This window comes from Crassostrea angulata, chromosome 3 (assembly GCF_025612915.1).
Source record: "Crassostrea angulata isolate pt1a10 chromosome 3, ASM2561291v2, whole genome shotgun sequence".
In the NCBI taxonomy this organism is placed as follows: Eukaryota; Metazoa; Mollusca; class Bivalvia; order Ostreida; family Ostreidae; genus Magallana; species Magallana angulata.
Window position 1 is genome coordinate 16021930 of NC_069113.1, and position 20333 is coordinate 16042262.

General features: G+C 33.4%; 1 protein-coding gene across 1 annotated transcript; it reads right to left on the bottom strand.

Annotated features, from left to right (window-relative positions):
* Positions 1 to 4175: 4175 nt before the first annotated feature.
* On the bottom strand, positions 4176 to 16919 carry LOC128178492 (protein PET117 homolog, mitochondrial-like). The gene is made up of 3 exons (XM_052845687.1): positions 16767 to 16919; positions 15053 to 15187; positions 4176 to 4638 (listed from the first exon to the last, which is right to left on the bottom strand). The coding sequence occupies exons 1-3, from the start codon at positions 16860 to 16862 to the stop codon at positions 4603 to 4605; spliced, it is 267 nt and encodes an 88-aa protein (XP_052701647.1). The 5' UTR covers positions 16863 to 16919; the 3' UTR covers positions 4176 to 4602.
* Positions 16920 to 20333: the final 3414 nt, after the last annotated feature.

Sequence of the window (20333 nt, forward strand, 5' to 3'; positions counted from 1 at the left end):
TAAACGAATTCACAGAATATACATCTGTCGAATAAGATTAATTTATCTAAATTTTCTCAATTTAAGAAGGGAACTCAGTGTCCACCCAAGTTATGAATTATTATTGCTGACAATAAATAATACATTTACTTATACTATAGCTTATGAAGTTGAAAAAAAAAACCCAGAACAACGGAATTTGCTTACACATTATTATTATTTATAAAAATATGCTCCTATCTAAACATAATTTGGCAGGAGATTTATTTTTTAGTACAAGATAAATTGATAACCTCAGGTGCATGAAAACCGTTTAACTCAATGCTGAAAATATAGTCATTGCAGACAAACCGAGAAAGTAAGTCGGGAAATGATCGGGGTCTTGATATTACGAGTTCTCATTTCTGTCGACTTGTTGATTCTGACACTTTCTGACGAGGCAGCTGCTCAGAAATTCGTCCAACACCCTCGCAGAAATTACAGAGAGTAATGCAAACAATGTTATACCTGGATCAAGAGATAAAATGCGCAATACACTCGCTTTATTTTAAAGCATTGTTTCTGCTTCAAATTGACAAATAAATAAAAAAAATTCAGGAAAACCATGGAATTTGGTTCTGAGTATAATAATAAAAAAAACCCACCTAATTTAAATTATAATTTCTAGGATTTTTACGCGACAAAGATATCGACAATGTCGATTTATGTACTATATATATGTGCAGATTACACACATGTGTATAAGTATACATGCAATCTTTACGCCAATGTTCAATACTGAGGTTGTACAGCATCTGGTACTACTGATGGATAATTAGGAACACGTGTAAGTCGACCATATGATGTAATTTGTCAATTCAGCAGATCCGTACAGGCCTCTATCATAATCAAAGCTCTTCATCAATTAAATCGAGGATACGCCTTCACATGTACACCAAACCCATCATAAATTGGGACGTCTCTCAGTATCGTTCAATTATTAATATGTGCAGTAAAATACAAAGATATAAGGGAAAGTGTCTATACGACTAATATCAGTTTACAACAATTTCATAAGGATAAATGAAAATAGGGAGTTCCACAAAAATGAGGCGAGGGGGTGGGTTCTTAGATTACGGGTAACCGTATTGCCAGCATTCATGTTCATGTGCGAAATGTGTCCATATCTTTATAATTATCTATAACAACCAAAACATACTGAGGAATATGGCAAGCTTGATGACAGGGATTGGGTTTCAATACTTACTTTGGCATGATCAGAATTTCATAATTTTCCAAGGCGGGGAAAGGGGATTCAAGAAGGAGCCCCCCCCCCCCCACTCCTCCCGACCTATCTATAGTAGATCCAGGGATGCTGTAAGTCATGTTTAAGTTAATGACAAAATTGATTTTAGATCTAGACATATATCATAAAATTAATAAGCAATAAAACAAACGTTATAAAACTCATAGAGAAAATCAAAGTATTATGAATAAGTTAATTCATAAGATGATTACGATTATCAAAATAAAAAATTCAATTCACAGATGTTAGTTAACTCTGATGCACATTAAACAAACACAGGTGAAGGATATTTCAAACGAATATCAAAAGTGAAATGTATTATGACAGTTAGAATTGAATTCATACTTATACATATGTATATCATAAACACTTTTCGTGCAATGGTCGAGAGTCCAGACACTATAGTAACTGCCGATTTTTACTGCAATAAAACAGCTTGACTAGTATTCTCGCTTGTCTGCGATAGTAATCAAATGTCTAACCGAGGAGTGCTCTTGAAATGCATTAGATTAGCTGTAATGCTTTGTGATATCTTTGAAATATTGAAATAATCTGGAAGGAGAGTAAAACAACAAATAAACAAATGATTGACATGTTTCCATAATATTGAATAATACGTATATAAATTTAGAATAGCTTTTGTAAATGCAGGGATGGAGCAGCACCTATATACACATATACCAAGACGTTTAATATATAGCCTTATTTATTATTACAAAAATGACAAGCAAATATATATTTGCCGACTAGCCCAGAATGCATACAGGGAGCCGGAAGTTTATATTAAACTGTGAACAATGCAAAAATGTATCATGTACATACAATATAAAAAAAATCACTGCCTCACACTTTTTAAAACACACTATTTGATCCTTTCATCGACAACGTGTCAGGCCTTAAAAAAAGAACAGAAATAAAAAACTATTAAATAGAAAAATCTCTGAAAACTTGTATTCCATACCATGTCAAAATCGCAAAATGCGCGCAGTTACCAGGGTAGAGCAGGGACTTTGCAACAAAATTTGGAAACTCTTTACATTTAAATCATAGTAAATAAAATTGATTTTTGTTTATTGATGAAAATTTGATGCGTCTTTGTCAAAAGACGGTATAGAATTGATTTCTCGAGCTAATCGAACACCAATCATGCACTCGTCACCACGTGACACGTAACTATGAATTTCATTGCATGTAATTTTTTCCTCGAATCAACAAGACAATTATTTTCCGCTAATCTCTGTACCGCGGAAATTATTAATTCTAGTACATGTAATATTGTGTATATATATATATATATATATATATATATATATATATATATATATATATATATATATATATATATATATATATATATATATATATATATATATATATATATATATATATATATATATATATATATATATATAGATCTAAGCACATTCACCTGACGTAAAAATCATTTTTTTTATAGAAAGATCGAGTACTTTCCTCTATTATAATTTAGTAGAGAAAATTATCTTACTATAAAACGAAATATTTTAAACGTCAGGTGCCTGTTGATGCAAATAATGTTATTTTGATTGACATGTGGTAAGCACTGGTTTATATGAAGAATATTGAAAGTTGAATTTTATTGTTAAACAGAAGAACCAATTTTTACAAAATCTGATTTTTGCTTGATATGCAGCAAGAAAAAATAAAACAAACAACCGACAAGGGATAATCTTGTGTCGATTGCTGAATGACTTTGGAGCGTGGCATTAATCAAATGAATTGATAATATCGATAATACACGTATTAATCAACGTAACTTTAATATTACTAGTATGTTGATTTCATTAAAACAATTATATATTTAAAGGATTGAAATCCATTTTGGTTTCCTCTAAACAAATTTGATTGAATGATTGATCCAGGTCAAATTTAAAAGGAAAATTAGAAACTGTTTTGGACACCCTCCTCCCCGATCCAAATCCTGAGCGTATTTTATTAGTCTAGCGCCGCGTTTTGAGAGATAGAGGACATACATGTAAATAATCATACTTAGTATTAGGAGGTACAGTGCTTTGATGTGTCGACTCTTTCGGTGGATTTGATGAATCACTTGATTACGATCTCCCCTCCTGATCTAACCATTGAAAAAAAAACTATTCTAACACAGGTTCCGCATTTTTGTTCACATTATGTAATTAACGTACAAAACCTACACTAACGATTGGTCAATGATGTCTGATGGTACCTTTCATTTTTTTTCATTTCTATTAGATGGATCCTCTTTCTTAACTACATCTTCCCAAGTAAAAGGTTTCTGATCCGCTCCGCTCTGTATAAATGTATAGCGGAGCGGATCAGAAACTCTTGACTTGGAAAGATGTCTTGACTAGAGACCTCTCGACTATAAAAAATAAAAGAAAACCTAAGCTTACATTGATTGTCAGAGTTGTGAGCATCTGCAATCTTTCAATAACAAAGTTTGTTTTCTATAAAACATAAAATTCTATTCAAGTGTCATAGACCAAATAGAAGCTATTTTAAGCAACTTTTAAATTGAACGGGTTATTCATTTTCTCACCCTGACATATACCACTTGATTTTATTGCAAGGCCATTGCATATTCTAACCACAGGAAACAGCATTGTGTCAAATTCATGCAATCAGATTATGTACAGAAGGAAATTCTGTTTAAAGCTACTGTGAAGACCTTGCTTTTACGTCAATAAGACACAACACCAGGTCAAATAATCCTTACATTTTTTCTGCTTGGTTGCTGATGCCAAAATCAGCACAGTAATGCAATTGAAATATCACTGTGACAGTTAGACATTAAGTAGTACAGGTGCAAAATAATTCTTTATTTCATATATTATCAATATATTTAGATTTAAAGTGAACTCTGATGAATAATTTAAAAGTAATAATCTGTAGACACACTATGTGAAACCTTTATTTGTTGCAAACATGTAAAAGCAACAACCTAATGACATCCAACATTCTCACACATTTTCACTTGATAAATGTCAAGAATATCAAGAAAAACACTTCAAATACTCTGAAAGACAAGAAAACTACATTTACAAGTACATAAATAAGTATTCATTCAACACAGACACAGCACTTGCATATGACTCAACAAACAACATACACATGATGGTTAAGCACTGACAGTTATAAAAAAAGTCATGATCCCATCACTTATGTAATCTCTTGAATACTTCTTTTTTTAACAGCTTCAACATTCACTCAAGTTCTCCATTCACATAACACTTTTCTCCTGTATCTCTGTTGGCAGGTATCTCTCTCTGACTGTAAATCATCCAGTTAGGCTACAAGAGGCAGACTGAAGTTTCACTGGATCAGCTGCCAATAGTTTCCGTCTTGGTGTTCATCTCCTGAAAAAGTCATAAATTAAAATGAAAGGCTCAATACACAGTTCATTGGTCATTTTCACGTATATCTGGCACGATAATGCTCCAGACTGGAAATATACCAGAGCATTACAATAACATTTAAGTTTGCCAACATTGACCACAGACTAACTAACATTTGTTGACCATCAACCTCACTCATCTGCTTAGCATTCCTCAGCTATCAAATATTCCTGATGCACATAAAAGTAAAATATCTTTTGCACAAAGAGAAGATAAGCTAGATAATTAGGTCATAAAAATCACTGCCAGTGGTTTTTTTTTTATCCAATTAAAAAAGGGGAAAGGGCAGACAATACAGCATCTGGTGTCCACCTGTTAATTGTTTGAATATCCTTCACACTATGACCATTCTTAGTAAAATACATGACAGTCTTTTGGTTTGGAATCTCACGCATCGATCTATAATGTTTCAAAGTTGTTTTTTTTAAATGCATGTAATTAAACAAGTGAAAAGCTGTCAATGTGACAGCAAACCGAGTTTTCTTTTATGTGAACCATAATCCATGTCAACCCATATCCAGTGAAATGGTGTACCCCCGTCTGCAACATTTTGCCAAAAAGTGTCTAAGTTCAAAAGCTGGTATTTTTTTCATAAATTATCAGAAATCAAAATCCTAGCAATATGCACACCTCTGATATATGTACAATTGATCTGCAAAACAACAACTTCCTATCTTGAAAACTGTAGGAGGAGTTATCCGTACAATGAGGGTACCCTTTTGGCAGCCGCCCGCCCGCCATTTTCACCATTTTAATAACCGGATTTTTCCTTCGGAAAACCTGGTTAAAAAAATCAAACAGATGGATTTACCAAACAAATCCATAATGCATACGAGTACACTGACTTTTCTTGACAAGAACATTCAGGATGAAGTTTAGTAGATGAATATCATATGAAAATTCTATTAAGAAAACTATTACCGTATATAATAAAATAAATACCAGTAAATGAAATTTAAAATGGTTTTCGGTAAATGATTATTCTAAAATGGTGCCTTTTGTGTTTTTTTGCAAGTTCAAGTACATGCTGATAATTAATAAATACCGGTATGGATAAAGAAGCTTTTTCCTAAATGTTTTAAGTTAAGACTATGCTTAATTTGAATGGACATTTAACAGTTTGTAAAATTTATACTGTAGAATGATGTATTTACCAACTGTATTTACCTGTTTCTGCTCTAACACAGAATATATAGCACATAGGTGATGTGGTGAGAACATCCTAACTATTTGTACTTAATGTCACAATATATATGAATTCCATTGCAAGAAATTCTTCTACAGAGGCATTCATTTTCCTATCGTTCCTGAAAAATAGAATTGTTATCCAACCGAGAAATACCCCCTTTTTTTTTTACACTTTCCCTGCAAACAAAAATAGCCCCAATTTTTTTTTCTCCATACAGACGTAACACACATATGATCTTAAACAGATTAAACCATCCGCATACCAAACATCTCTATGCCATGAATCCAGAAATCTTCACTAAATTTGCCAGACAAAGCAAGTTTCACTATCGACCTTTATAATGGCCTGAAAATGATTTTTTTAATGGTGAGAAATACCACACCTAGAGCGGAGTGACTCTCTGAATCAGAGAGAATGAGAAGCCAGCTCTCCGCAGGGTATCAGATCTATTTTTTATGACAATCTGATTTTTTTTTTCGTTTCCTTCATTTTTTTTCCTACTTGTAATAGTGAGATAAACCTCAAACTGCCACACAGTGGGTTAAGTAATTCTGAGGATTTCTGCATCGTTTGAGGTTTCTAAGAGCTTAAAATGTAGACATTGTGTTAAACTGCTTCCACAATATGTACCGAGTTATCACAGCTATCATTCAATTCAACGGAAGTTCTTTGGCATGGTATCTTGACCCAGTGGCTACATTACTGTAAATTCCAATTTCATGTATACATACGAAAATGCAAGTGCATTTGGCAACATTCTCTAGAACTTGTAAACATTTCATGTTTCCCCAAAGAAAACACAAACAATGCAGTAAAATGTACATGCTTGTCTGTAGGGTACATGGTAAAAGATATTTGCCAGACAGACTCATTCTCTGTAAATTCCCAGACAATACCTGATGCTTAATAAAATAAAACAATTATATTGATAATCAGCTGTTTGAAATACTCCAACACTTTAAATTCTTCTTGCTATCCAAGATGTTCTCTATAGCTTGTATAGATGAATTGATTACTGTTCACTGCATATCATTTGCAAGCATATAATGTCTAATCAGTAATATTTATGGGGGCTCAATTTTTGTGGATACTCTGTACTCACAAATTAGCATCTCCAACAAATTCTGAAATACAATCCTAATTCATTACAAATATACTGTAAAGGCAGAAATATTCGTTGAGGATTTAATTTTGTTATTTTCATGGGCAGTATAAATCAACGAAATTAAATCCATGACGAATTTTTCAACCCAAGTATTAATAAATACAAAGAGATTACGATATTCGTGACGAAAATAAATGCCAATGAAATCTTATTTGGTTAATAAATGATTGATCCAAAGTACTGGACTGATTCATGCTAAGCAACAAAATTCCATAGGTATGAATTTGTTATCTAGTCAAATCTGATCTCCAGATCCAATCAAGAGTATATTCGTATTACTGTATGTTTATTTCATACATACATATATACATGTACTGATGCCCAATCATATTGGGGATTAAGAAAAGATGGCTAGAACTTAATAGTGAACTTGTTCTGTTAAATGAAGATGGCAGTGCATGGACAAGAATTGGTATGAGATCTGGCACAGCATCAATATAATAACAAGAGATGTTTGTGAAACACTTATACCCCCCTCCCTTGGAAACATCCACAAAGAAAATGAATGTAAACTGCAAATATTTGGAATTTTTCTAAGTCCAAGGGGCATAACTCTGTCGGAAATTGCTCTATCATACCCAAAATCAAACTTGACCTAGATATTATTTAGATAAACCTGCACACCAAATTTCATATTAATATGTGCACCCTCTGCGAAGAAAATGAGCGGAAACTGCAAATAACTCAAATTTTCTAAGTCCATGGGCCATAACTCTGTTGAAAATTGCTCGATCGTACCCAATATCAAACTTGACCTAGATATTATTTAGATAAACCTGCATACCAAATTTCATATAAATATGTGCACCCTCTGCGAAGAAAATGAGCGGAAACTGCAAATAACTCGAATTTTTCTAAGTCCAAACGCCATAACTCTGTTGAAAATTGCTCGATCGAACCCAATATCGAACTTGACCTAGACATTATCATAATAAACCTGTATACCAAATTTCATTTCCAGATGTTTATCCTTTGCAAAGAAAATGAACGGAAACTGTTGGTGGACCGACCGAACGACAGACATCAGCAAAGCAATATGCCCTCCCTTCTTCGAAGGGGGGCATAAAAAATATCCCTATTTATTGTTTAATCAAATTTTTGTTATCAATATTAACTAACGATTTGAATAATATTAACTCTGAAAATGAAAATTTATATAGCTTTGCTGAAATCAATGTAATACCTACAATTCTGATAAAAAAGATAAATATCAGTTGAGACAACGGATACCTATGTGATTTTGAAAATGGAAAAACAAATGTATTGATATTTAAGAGGAAATGTCAGCTATAGTTCCACAAAATTCCAGTTGTGGCTTTTTTGACGAACACTTACATGTAAAACCACACTTGAAACAAGATATTGTACTCTGATATATAATTTGATTTATGATAAAATACTCCTTAAAACACTTCAGATATACTATTTAATCTTAGAGTATTGATAATATGTGAAGTTTGTACAATCATTATGTACAGGTACTTCAGATGATGACTAAAGATTATTACTTAAAATACAGACAAACATAGCAAAAAACTTAAAGTCAATATTCTCCTCAAAGATAACAATGAAAAACTCTTAAATTTTAGATTAGGGAAGGAAACTGAGAAATTAAGCTCTGACTGTACAAAGTCAAAGCAGGCATATGTCGCCTGTACCTTGAAATGTAAATATCAACAACATGTCATATTTATAATATGTGCATCCTTATATATGTCCTACTTATAATTGTCATGTTATCTATGTATGCATCCAAACATATATATTCTGATTATACGTCAAGTTATTATGGAAAATATGAATCAGGCCTTGGAAATGTTAAGAAACAAACACAGAAACATAACAAAGAGATATGGTCCAATTTAAAACAGGTGGGGTGGGGGTTACAGGAATGTGTCTGTGTTGATAGCATAATTAAATGTTAACTTCACATTTATTCTTAATTATTCATTACTTTCATGTATAGATCCATGCGAATATTTGCTATCTACAGTAAATTCAAATATTCATCTACTTGTGGTGGTCAGGGCTTGTTATGATTGCATAACACTAGCATGTTTCAGCCCATAATATAAGTACTAGTGCATACATATACATGTTTTTACATGTATCAATTTACCTAGTGAGGTATATAATCCATTTTACATGTGAAGTTTACTATCAGCGCTTTTCACTTAATTTTATCATATTTTATAAAACTTAAGGTATTTTTGTTTTGTTTTCTAAGTATCTGTGCATGTGCATTGAGGACCTTTAGTTGGTAAATAAAGAAATTGAAATTGCATACCTGCAACATCTTATTCTATATAAATGCAGTAAGTAATGCCTCATAGCCTATAAAATGCTACATAGCCTATATACATAACATGTATAATTAACTCTGCTTAGAAATAAAGTTCCAAATTTCGTTTGCTATATTACCTACATAAACACTCCCAAAATCATTTCTAAATATTTATATGAAATTTTTTGGAAAGCTATATGAGTGTCTAGGGAAATGAGCCATATCCTATTTGATAGGATGCAAACTTTAACGGTCAAATAACAGGAAACTTTAATGAGGAAGTCTACAATTTCGATCAAAACACAATACATATATTGTATGCACAGAAATACAGGCAAAATATCAAGATGCAATGTTTCCTTTTCATACAATTTGAAGAATAAAGATACTGAACAAAAAGTTTGCCAAAATGAGCTGCTGTGCCATGGTAAAATGCTAAGATATTGCTTTTTATTAGTTTTCACAGTGCTATATTTTTTGGGTCTACTTAACCATTAACAATGTATGACTGTCACTCAAAAATGGCTAAGACTTGGGTGGATGTCATATGAACATGGCTATAAAACCAAAGGTACATGATGCATAGAAAGAGGTAAACATAGTAACTTGGAAATACACATGGTCAGTTTCCTTATAATTATTATGAAAAAATTATAATTCAAGCCAACAGGAAATGAAAATGTTTACACCCTTTTTGCCCATATGGAAAAATAATTCAGATTTAAAGTAGTCCGAGTATCGCACTACGTCATAATACAGATTTTACAATATTGGTTCGACTTTTACAATGCGTTTTTGATACCCGGTATTGATTTTGCTCTACATCGCTGTTGTAAACAATGGCAATAATAAGCAATTAGAACGGTAATATATGTATTCTATGAGAGATAAAAATGATTAATGTTGAGAAACTCGATTCTGTTAAAGTAAAATGAAAAAAGAAGTTTCTGATTAACCAGAATCTCAGGTATGCTTATATCTTCTTTGTTTTGACCCCCCCCCCTCCCGAATTACTAAAACCAGTTTAAATTTAGAGACAGAAGCTATTTCGAATTTAATCAATCGTCAATTAATTAATGTTTAAATGATATCTCACATACTTGACAGATCTAGGCAGAAAACTGTAGCAAAATGTGATTTTTACGGATTTTTTCGTCAGGGTCTACTTGGTTTAGAGCTTATAGCGTAAAAAGTAATCCGTCAACATATAATTTATTTTACCAAATCTTTTTTCTAAGATGTCAATCTATAGAATAAACACCATGAATTTAAGTTTGAATCCATAAAATAGTAAAAAAATTACCAAACGCGATACTAGCATTGCATTTTTTGTATTCTATTTTGATACATCAGGTCCATAAAGCGTACCTACTTACAAAAATTGCGCAAAATTATTAATGAAATATGGCTAACATATATATTTATACTCTATTTTGTATGTTCAGTTCTAATTTTCCCAAAATTGGTAATTATTTTAAGGAAAAACGGACGTCTGGCAAATTTCATAATTGTCAATAATTTTCGCAAAGGGGTACACCCGTCTGAGAGATGATAACAAACAAACTAGCATGTAAACATACATATTTTCTTTTGTATATGTATTGCTAGAATGTATATTTATCATTTAAAGCTAAGCTTTTAATGATTGAGCCCATTTAGTGCCGAGTATAGGACTACCTTAAGCTATGTAGCTACAAATAAATAATTTGTTGTTTTATGTCCCTTTGAGACCATTCAACAATGATGTTTTAAATTTAAATCTAGTTGTTCTGCCAATGAACGAGAGATTATCACTGTAGAAATCTATAGGTCTTGATCTTAATTTTTTAAGATATCAATTTTTTCTCTCTTAATTGATTTTTGCATTCCCCAAATTTTAAACAATTTTGTTTATGAAATACTGAAATTCCACTGTAGTATACCTATAAATTCTGGTAAACATTACATGCCTTTAAGCCTTTTATTTATTGCATTATCCACCTTATGTACCTTCCCTGGATAGAAGCCAATCTGTGGTACCAGTAGGTGTATAATACCAGCCAAACTCATTTACTGATACACAGACTGAGACAATGCGGATAATGTGCTTGTAAATGTCTGGATGCATAAATTAAAATGATAGAAAATATACCAACACCCACCCCAAATAACTGGTTAGGAGGTTGGAGAGAAACAACCTATAATCACAAGCTTCTGATACTGTAAACGTATTATATTTGGCGTGTACAATATTTGGTGGAATCTAGTTTGTATACAAGTTGGCGTGGATTTGAATTAGCGTATTCCTGAATGTGACTATTCTTATACATATGTGCATGGCATTTAGCGGTGTACTTGATTTAGTGGACACCGCATTCTGCCAAAAGCACTAAATAGAACACACAGCCAAATGTACTACGTTTACAGTATATCATAAAAGGAAGCTTTTGACAAGTCACTTATCAAACAGAATCAAGATGCAAGGTTTTCACACCAGTTTTTGCAAATAGGACAATGACCATTAAAACTAGGAACAGAAGCAACATTTTTACATAAACTACAGAAACATCATGAATAGATTCACTATCACATTTTGGTGTTCACACAGAATAACCGATACTTATTTTACTTTTCGGCTGTATATAAATATTTTTTTTTAAAGTTTTGTAAGGAGGGGGTGGGGTTTAGTTGGTTTGCTTTCAAAATGTGTTTTACTAATTCTTTTGGAGTTGAAAATTTAAAAAACCCAACACCTAAAAAGATTCAGAGAGAAGATGTCTGATTTGTATTGGAGTTTGAGCCCTTCAATGGCCTTTATAAAGAGAGCTCTAACATACTGATTACCTGTACTAAAAGGGCAGTAACTCCTCTTTCTATGCAGTTCATATAAATGAAATCTGTTTAATAATTACATGTACCTTCATATTAAAAGAGGAATAATATTTTTTCTACTAATTAAAGAAAATATACCCTGGTACATTTAATTCAAACTTTTAATAGTAAAAATCAAATTATTTCTGGATTAATAGGTGTTATCACTTATCAATTATTGCTGAGGAACAGAGGTCATGAAATAATGTTAACATGGTTTTCCCCTTATCTGGTATCTGCATGGCTTTTCATCCAAAAACTTGTTGAGGGTATAAGTATCATAAGACACACGCAAGTTTGGTGAAGTTAAAACCATGCAGTAGTAAGTTAGATATAGTCTTGAAAGGGCACCTGCTCAAAAAACTTTAATCTGCTCCAAAAACCTTAACCTCGTTCAGGATCCAAAACCTGTGGCTCAGATTCTGCATTCAAGCCTGTCAAAGACGCAACATCCATGCAAGTTTGGTGATGTTAGGACCAGTAGTAAGTAAGATATAGTCATCAAAGGGCACCTGCTCTAAAAGCTTAAAACCTTAACCTCCTCCAGCATCTGAAATTCATGGCCCAGATTCAGCATCCAAGTCTTTAAAGTCCATAAGTAGGTCCAGATGCACCATCCATGCAAATTTGGTGAAAGTAGGATGAGTAATACAAATGTAACTGAGATACAGGACTTGCTCCAAAAACTTAAACCAGGTCTGGTTTCTGATGCTGATGCTGGGGTATAGCATAAGGTCCCCCTGACATCATCTTTGTCAGCTAAAAACCACTACCATTTAAAAAGAACTCTTCTTTAATGTGCTTTAGAACACAAACGCTGTTCATTGTATACCGTACTACAGTAACTCAGTTATAGCAAAGTCCTAAGAACAAGTGGATTTCCTTTGCTATATCCATAATTCGTTATATCCATATACCGGTAATGATTTCTTAATACAATGTCATAAGCAATTCAAAATTATTACGGGATTTTTTCCCTTAAGATGACCCCAGTTTGTGCTTACTTATGCAGGCATGAAATAAAATATCTTCTCTAGAAACTTAAAATGATAAGATGGTAAATATCAGGATTTTTGTGAAAATTAATTCATTCAAACATTTATTTCATTTGGTATTGCTAAGTTTTAAATTAAAACAATGTAAATTTTGAGTGTTTTTTCATGTCTAAATCATTTTTTCATCTCAAAATCATTTTGCTTTATTTGTGAATTTGTTATAAACGAGTTCTTTATAACCCATAAAAGCTTGCAAGAATTTGTAAAGAATTTGACCAGGAAACCCAACAAGTTTCGATTTATCCTAGATTTTGCTACATCTCAGTTTGTATTTGACAATTTTTTCTGTATATGTCATCAGTCTCAGAGAGTGGTGATATGGAATCAGAAACACAACATAGTGTTCAGAAAATGGGATCAAACTGCGTCAAATTAACAGCATCAAAAAAGGAAAATCATTGGGTATATAAAATAAAGAACTAGGTACAGTTTCAGTATAATTTGGCCCTGTTTTAGAGTGATTTTTAAAATATCACAAGAAATTTAAATGTAACGTTTATTTACACAACAATTTTTTTAGGTCGCCATTTTAGAATTTATGGTCGTCATCAAAAAAAATTCACTCGCCATAATAACTGATAATAATTTTATAAACAGGTTAAATATGAAACAAATAATAAAGACTTCTGAATATACAGTAACATATATCCTTTATTACACTTTAACAAATTGACAATTTAAAATATGCAGCCAGCAGGATTGAAGGTCTACTATTGTGGAATTTGGATGGCATTTGGCCATCCTTCATACCGTATTTAACATTACATTTCTGAGAAAACCAGCGTTCAACAACGGCATTAGTTTTAAATTCCTCAATAGGAGGACCTTCACTGCTAATTCTATTCAGTCATCGTGGCCACGTGATTGACCATCCTTGGCCATCCTTCATATTTAACATTACGTTTCTGAGAAAACCAGCGTTCAACAACAGCATTAGTTTTAAATTCCTCGATAGGAGGATCTTCACTGCTAATTCTAATCAGTCATCGTGGCCACGTGATTGACAATGTTAATCTACATTCCAGCAAAGCTTGATTCAAGCTAACATTTATTCAAACATTGAGAGTTGATTTTTTGTTAATTTCGATCCCGATCACGACAAAATTCGATCACGAGACGATCACATGTCTAAATTTTCTCCGTCGCAAAAATGCGAGTTACTATGAAATTTTGGTCGCAAATGCGTCCGTTTTAGTCGCAACTTGGAGCACTGTAGAAAAATATGTCCGCAGCTGTCACCCACGATGAAACTCACATAATAACTGTATCATTTGATATCCCATAAAATATATTAATTTCGTTGTGGGCAACCGCTGCAGACACATTTTCCTCTTTAAAAAACTATAAGAAAACCGGCCATTTTTAATAATTTTCGACCAAATCTTAGAAATATGCCAAACTGTTGAAGTCATAATTACGGTATTTTTTGAAACATGATATAAGTGTATAACTTGGTATTTTATATACACACAGGTTCAAGATGATATATGTGTATTTTAAGAGATTTACCGGTAAACAACTTTTGAATTTTTGGGCTAATATTGAAAGAAACTGTACCTTCTTCTTATTACAACACAATAGAAACTAGAAACTCAACAACCAGTTTAATTATGTATAAGGCAAATCAGAATTTGGTAGGCTGAATTTGGAAATCTATCAGTAATTCTACCTTTATTCCCTTGTCCATAACTCATTTCTTATGAAGAATTCCATCTAATAACGATTGTTATCAATAAAGCATTAGTTGAGTTTGAGACTGATTTTGACCAAAGTAGCAGAATTCATTTATGGTATTCTGTTACATAATTATGTGTTACAAGTAAAAATCATACTTCTCGTTTTCTTCTATTTTCTGCCTTCTTTGCTTCTTTCCATTCATTCCAGGATTTCTTTTGTTCTGCAACACTTTCAGCTTTTTTATCTGCCCTCGCTTTCTCCATCTCTCTCAAAATCCCTCGTCGCATTCGCTTAAGAAATAAAAAGAAAAACAATTACAAACCATAACATGAAAAAATATTGAATAAATATAATAAAGAATCATAATTTCTCATTGTCAGTGTCATTTCTGTAACAGAACATTATGGTGATAGTGTGTTATAGGCTCAAGCAGTACTGTCACACTCCGCATAGCACTAGCTTGTGGATTTATCTTTACAAACAGTCGGTAGCGCATTACTTTATATGTGGGCAAAATTAAGGATTAAATACAACTAGAGGTACCTGTGAGCAAGCTTCAAAATGATACCCCCACCCCCCAACTAAGAAAATATATATAACTTTTGCTGTATTGCAAAATTTTGCTTTCAATTCAGACATTGAACTTGCACAAATAGCCAAAGCTCATATTCAGCAGAGATTTTATAGGACAATTCAAAAGTTGCTCTGAGGTTACAATGTACAAAGAATAGGGGAAGTTTCTAGAATGCAAGTCTCCATTCCAATTGAAGAATAGTGACTTATGTAATTATTAAGTCTCCCATGACATCAGTCTTCGACAAATCCCAGGAGTGGTCATGTGAAACTTATACACTTGCAAACCCAAGGGGCACGTAAAACTTCAAGCTTTTATACCATATATCGTATTTATGTTGCCATTTTTTTCATTTTCAACATTGATTCATTCGATAAATTAACGACCATGAATAACCTTTGTGCAAATTAACTTGTTTAATTATACAAACATTTGCAATACTTGATTGCATTTGTAAATGATATGAAAGGCATTCCTATGTTAATGGTAACAATTATTAGTCTTATTGTTTTTTTAAATTAATGGGAACCCCATCAAATTGGCTGGCATAATTGTTCATATTAAACGATTGAATGTCAATTTGTCTTTAATTTTGTCCAGTTAAATGCATTGTTTTGGCTACAGATGGCATAATGACATGTAAATTATTAAAAAGATAAAAAATGATGAAATATCATTATATCTGAATCTACTACCAGACAAGCTCTACTGGCGTGCGACCAGTTCTCGCCGAGTACCATTTCTCGCTAGTACATTGTGACGTCATTTCATCAACACATAAAATTATAGACGAAAAATGATGTCACAATGTACTGGTGAGAAATGGTACTTGGCGAAAACTGGTCGCACACTAGTAGTCTACAGCAAAACAGTTGGATTACAAGGATAAATATATGACCAGAGAGAATATAAACATAATGCAAATAAAAAATAAATGAATATAACAATTTTGTGAATTTTTTCTTGGGCATGTAAATTTTTGTTAGGGATGGATCATGGTACAATTCATGGATACACCTGCCCAAATGGGCCAAACATACGAGGAAATTCGGAATGGTGTATTCTACAAATATTTTTCTTAGAGAAAAAAAATCAAACTGGTACGATTTTTGCCGATATTTTCTTTTCTAAATAAAGAATTTCGCTTAAATTTTGGAACACATGCCAAAATTTACGTGTTATACAATTAACCAGAGGAAATTTGACTGTCCATGGTGCAACATAACGCACGGCGCACGCTGCTTTCTATGGTCAGTAGAAAGATTGCATTTCTTAAGATATACTAGTATTCTTACTGTTTTCTCTGATAAGGAATCATATACGACAAAGACCGTTGCAGACGCTACAAATACACCACAAAGACCCAAAACAATTTTTGCCTGGGTCGACATCCCGTTATAAAGAGAAATTAACTCGTACTTATTCTTTTCGTGCACGGGGTGCGTAGAAACGATGGGAATGTCAGATATGTCGGCCCAACGACACCTCGGCCCAAAGACACTTCGGCCCCCAGGACACCTCGGCCAAGACGGGTCGGCCCAAAATTTGAGACACCTCGGCTCACGTAAAAGACATCTCGGTTCAAGCAAAATTCCAGGGTAGAAGCTGACGCATTTTTCACAATTAATATCTCCAATATACATTTTTTCTTCAATTGTAAATGTATTTTTTGTGCAAAATTCAAGCTTTTCATGCGATTTTTTTTTTTAAATTATGCGGCGTACATGTATTTGTAATTTAATATTGTTAATTTCTTTAGACTTAAGCCAATAAATGGTGTTTTTTTTTTCATTTCACGAAACAAAAAAAACAAAAAAAAACAAAAACATTTGTACATGACACAATTTATTGTATAAATTTAATTATCTTTATCAAAGAGAAAGCCCAGTCTTCTTGTTTTCTTTAATGCAAAAGCGTCAATGGTTTTGTCTGTGTCTATAGACCACTGTTTGTACGCATACATGTAGTTCCGAGAGACTTGAAAGTTGAATGTCCCTCTGATAAGAGAGATAACTTTTGTAGAAAATAATATCACTTTGTTTCTGTTAACTCACAATTATTGAGGCAATTAACAACAAAGGAGGTGATGCTGGGTCCCAATTTATGTTGGAAGGCGAAACACTTATCTAAATTCAAATATAGAAAAAGAGAATTTGAACGCAACGAACTGACCCCCAGGGCTCTTTTGAAGCAGGGGGCAAAAAAGTAAAGAAAACACTTTTACAAAATATTACAAGAAATTAATCATAATGATAAAGTATTTATATGATGCAATATCTACATGACTATTTTGGTTATGAAAATTTTGCTTTTTCTAATCACTATGTGTAGTTTTCTTTAGACTTATTATCAATTTTTGAAAAATCTAGCAGCGCTTCATCACTTAAACTTTGTTTTATATGAATCGATTGATATTGACTTTGATGAAAATCATTTTTTTAAAAATACATGGCAAAATTAATAGCTGAGGGATATTACACCTTAAAAGCATTGTTTACCTGACATGAGTTTTCACTACAGCGATCTGAGTGAGCGAATCAAAGGATCTGATATTAATCAGATTGACTAAAACTGCGTTGTGAAATTATTCAAAATTTTTACCAATTTTATTTATATTAATTTATTTGAGTTCAATTTATAATATTTTAAGTAAGTAATTGTTTTATTTACCTCTATTATTATTATTATTATTTTTTTTTACAAAATAATGTGGAAGCACGTGCTTCCATGCTTCAATGAAAGCTATACGCCACTTAATCCACGGCTTGTAACTGCGCTTTCACAGAGTTCTACTTGCCACCGAGCGCTCATGACGTGCTAGGAGTTTTTACCGCGCGTCCACGGCGTGCTCTGCGCGCTGACTGCGTCCACATGACGTTCTTTACTTCTTGGTAGATTAATGTTAATTTGCACAATTGTATGAGAAACAAACAAGAATTTACAACTAGTAAATAAATGATAAAAAATTGTTTTGTTTTGATGAATAGGTACATTGTAATTGAAAGGTAACTACTTCTAAATAACTTGTGAAGGACTTGGACAAAACTCTTAGCAGTTAGATCTGCAAAAAAGATCCGTTATCATAGTTGTTAGAAAACATAGAAAAACTCTGAAAACATCGGAACCAAATGTCATAAATTTCATCTATGTCATTTGATAGGTCCAGGAATATTATCAAATGCTACTTTTCGAGTGTTCGTGGCACTAGAGACGCCGTGAGAGCGCGGTACAAATAAACGCAGAGGAAACGTGATGAGAGTGCGATGAACGCAGCAACAGCTCTGGGGTTACCGTGTGAACCCAACCAAATGAAACAACTTGTTAAAACGCTATGGATGCGCAGCGAGAGCGCGATAGAGACGTAGTGAGATCCCAAAGGACTCCAAAAGGTCTCCGTGCAAGCGCAATTGACTTATCACTGCGTCTACAATGCGATTAGCTGCGTCCCTTGAGCGCGCGAACGGAGCTGTCGTGGTGCTGTTGGAGACCTTATGGCGTTGTCACTGCGACCTCACTACGCCTCTACGGCGTGTTTATCATAACGCAGAGCCACGACGCGCACTTTGTGCATGTTCAAAGTGCGCGCTGTCGCATGACGTTCTAAAAAAGTTCTAAGCGATCCCACCGCGACGAACGAATATGCCCTTGCGTTGTTACGGCGCTGTAGGAGACTCTACGGCGTTTACCTTAGCGTTTACATTATTTAAGGACGCAGCGGGATCGCCACGAGGACGCAGTTCCGGTGTGACAGGGGTTTAACGCAGTGGCGTCGGAAGCAAATTTAAAGGGGGTGCTAACGTTCATACATGGTCAGAAATTAGCCCTGACTTTTACCCCTTTCTATTTGTAACCAGTTACATTGGTTACATCGGTAACATTGTTTGATTATGAATGATTTTCAAACTTTGATGTACTTGTGACATGTTACAGTGGTTACTGGTAACGTTGGTTACAAAATAGAGTTAGGTTTAGGTTAGGGTTAGTTAAAGGTTAGGGGTTAGGGTTAGGGTAACCATTGTAACCAATGTTACCAATGTAACCAATTTAAAAAAGACCCCCTGTAAATCATGAAAATGACTGTCACCACTGTTACCCTATGTCACCAAGAGAATATAGCTGTAACCATTGTTACCAAATAAAATAAGACCCTCAGCTAAACAGAAAAAAGGCTCGTCACCTGCGTTACATTTTGTCACCAATAGAATATAGTTGTAACCATTGTTACTGGATGAAATTAAACCATCCAGAGGAAAGAAAATAATTTGTTTTGTCTTAGGTTATGTTACTTTTGTCACCAGAAAACAGTGCCTTGTTACTGGTTACAAATGAAATGGGGTAAAAGTCAGGACTAATTTCTGGCCATATGCTAACGTTAGACCAATCATCAGAAATCAAAAGAAAAAAATACGGAAATTCCTAATCCGTCGGGGGGGGGGGGGGCGCTAGGCTAGTATACATGACTCCATATTTCATATCACTATTAAAATTTCAATTTTGTTAAAAGGTAAATTTAAGAATAATTATGTTTGCTGAAAGAAAAAGGGGGGGGGGGGGGCTCACCCCTCCCTGACGCTATGTGGCTGATGGTTAGGTCTAACTTTGCAAAAAAAAGTGGGGAGGTGAGGGTTAGCCCCCCCCTCCCCTAGCTAAGCCCCCGAGTTCTGACGGCTTTGTAACGAGATATGTAACATTTGCAAATAAACGCACGTTTCATTTTTGCGTTTAAATGTAAAACTTATGTGTTATATTGCGAAAGTTACGCATTTAATCTCAAATGTTTTTCCGTTATATCAAGAAAGTGGCGTGTTTATTTGCAAAAAATTAGCGTTTAAATGCTAAGATTATAAAACTTATTACACAAT

Coding starts and splice junctions, on each gene's coding strand:
- LOC128178492 (XM_052845687.1), bottom strand. CDS start 16,862: ATGTCGACCCAGGCAAAAATTGTTTTGGGTCTTTGTGGTGTATTTGTA. Junction 15,188..16,766: donor ATTCCTTATCAGAGAAAACA/GTAAGAATACTA, acceptor TTATTTCTTAAG/CGAATGCGACGAGGGATTTT. Junction 4,639..15,052: donor AAAATAGAAGAAAACGAGAA/GTATGATTTTTA, acceptor TGACTTTTTCAG/GAGATGAACACCAAGACGGA.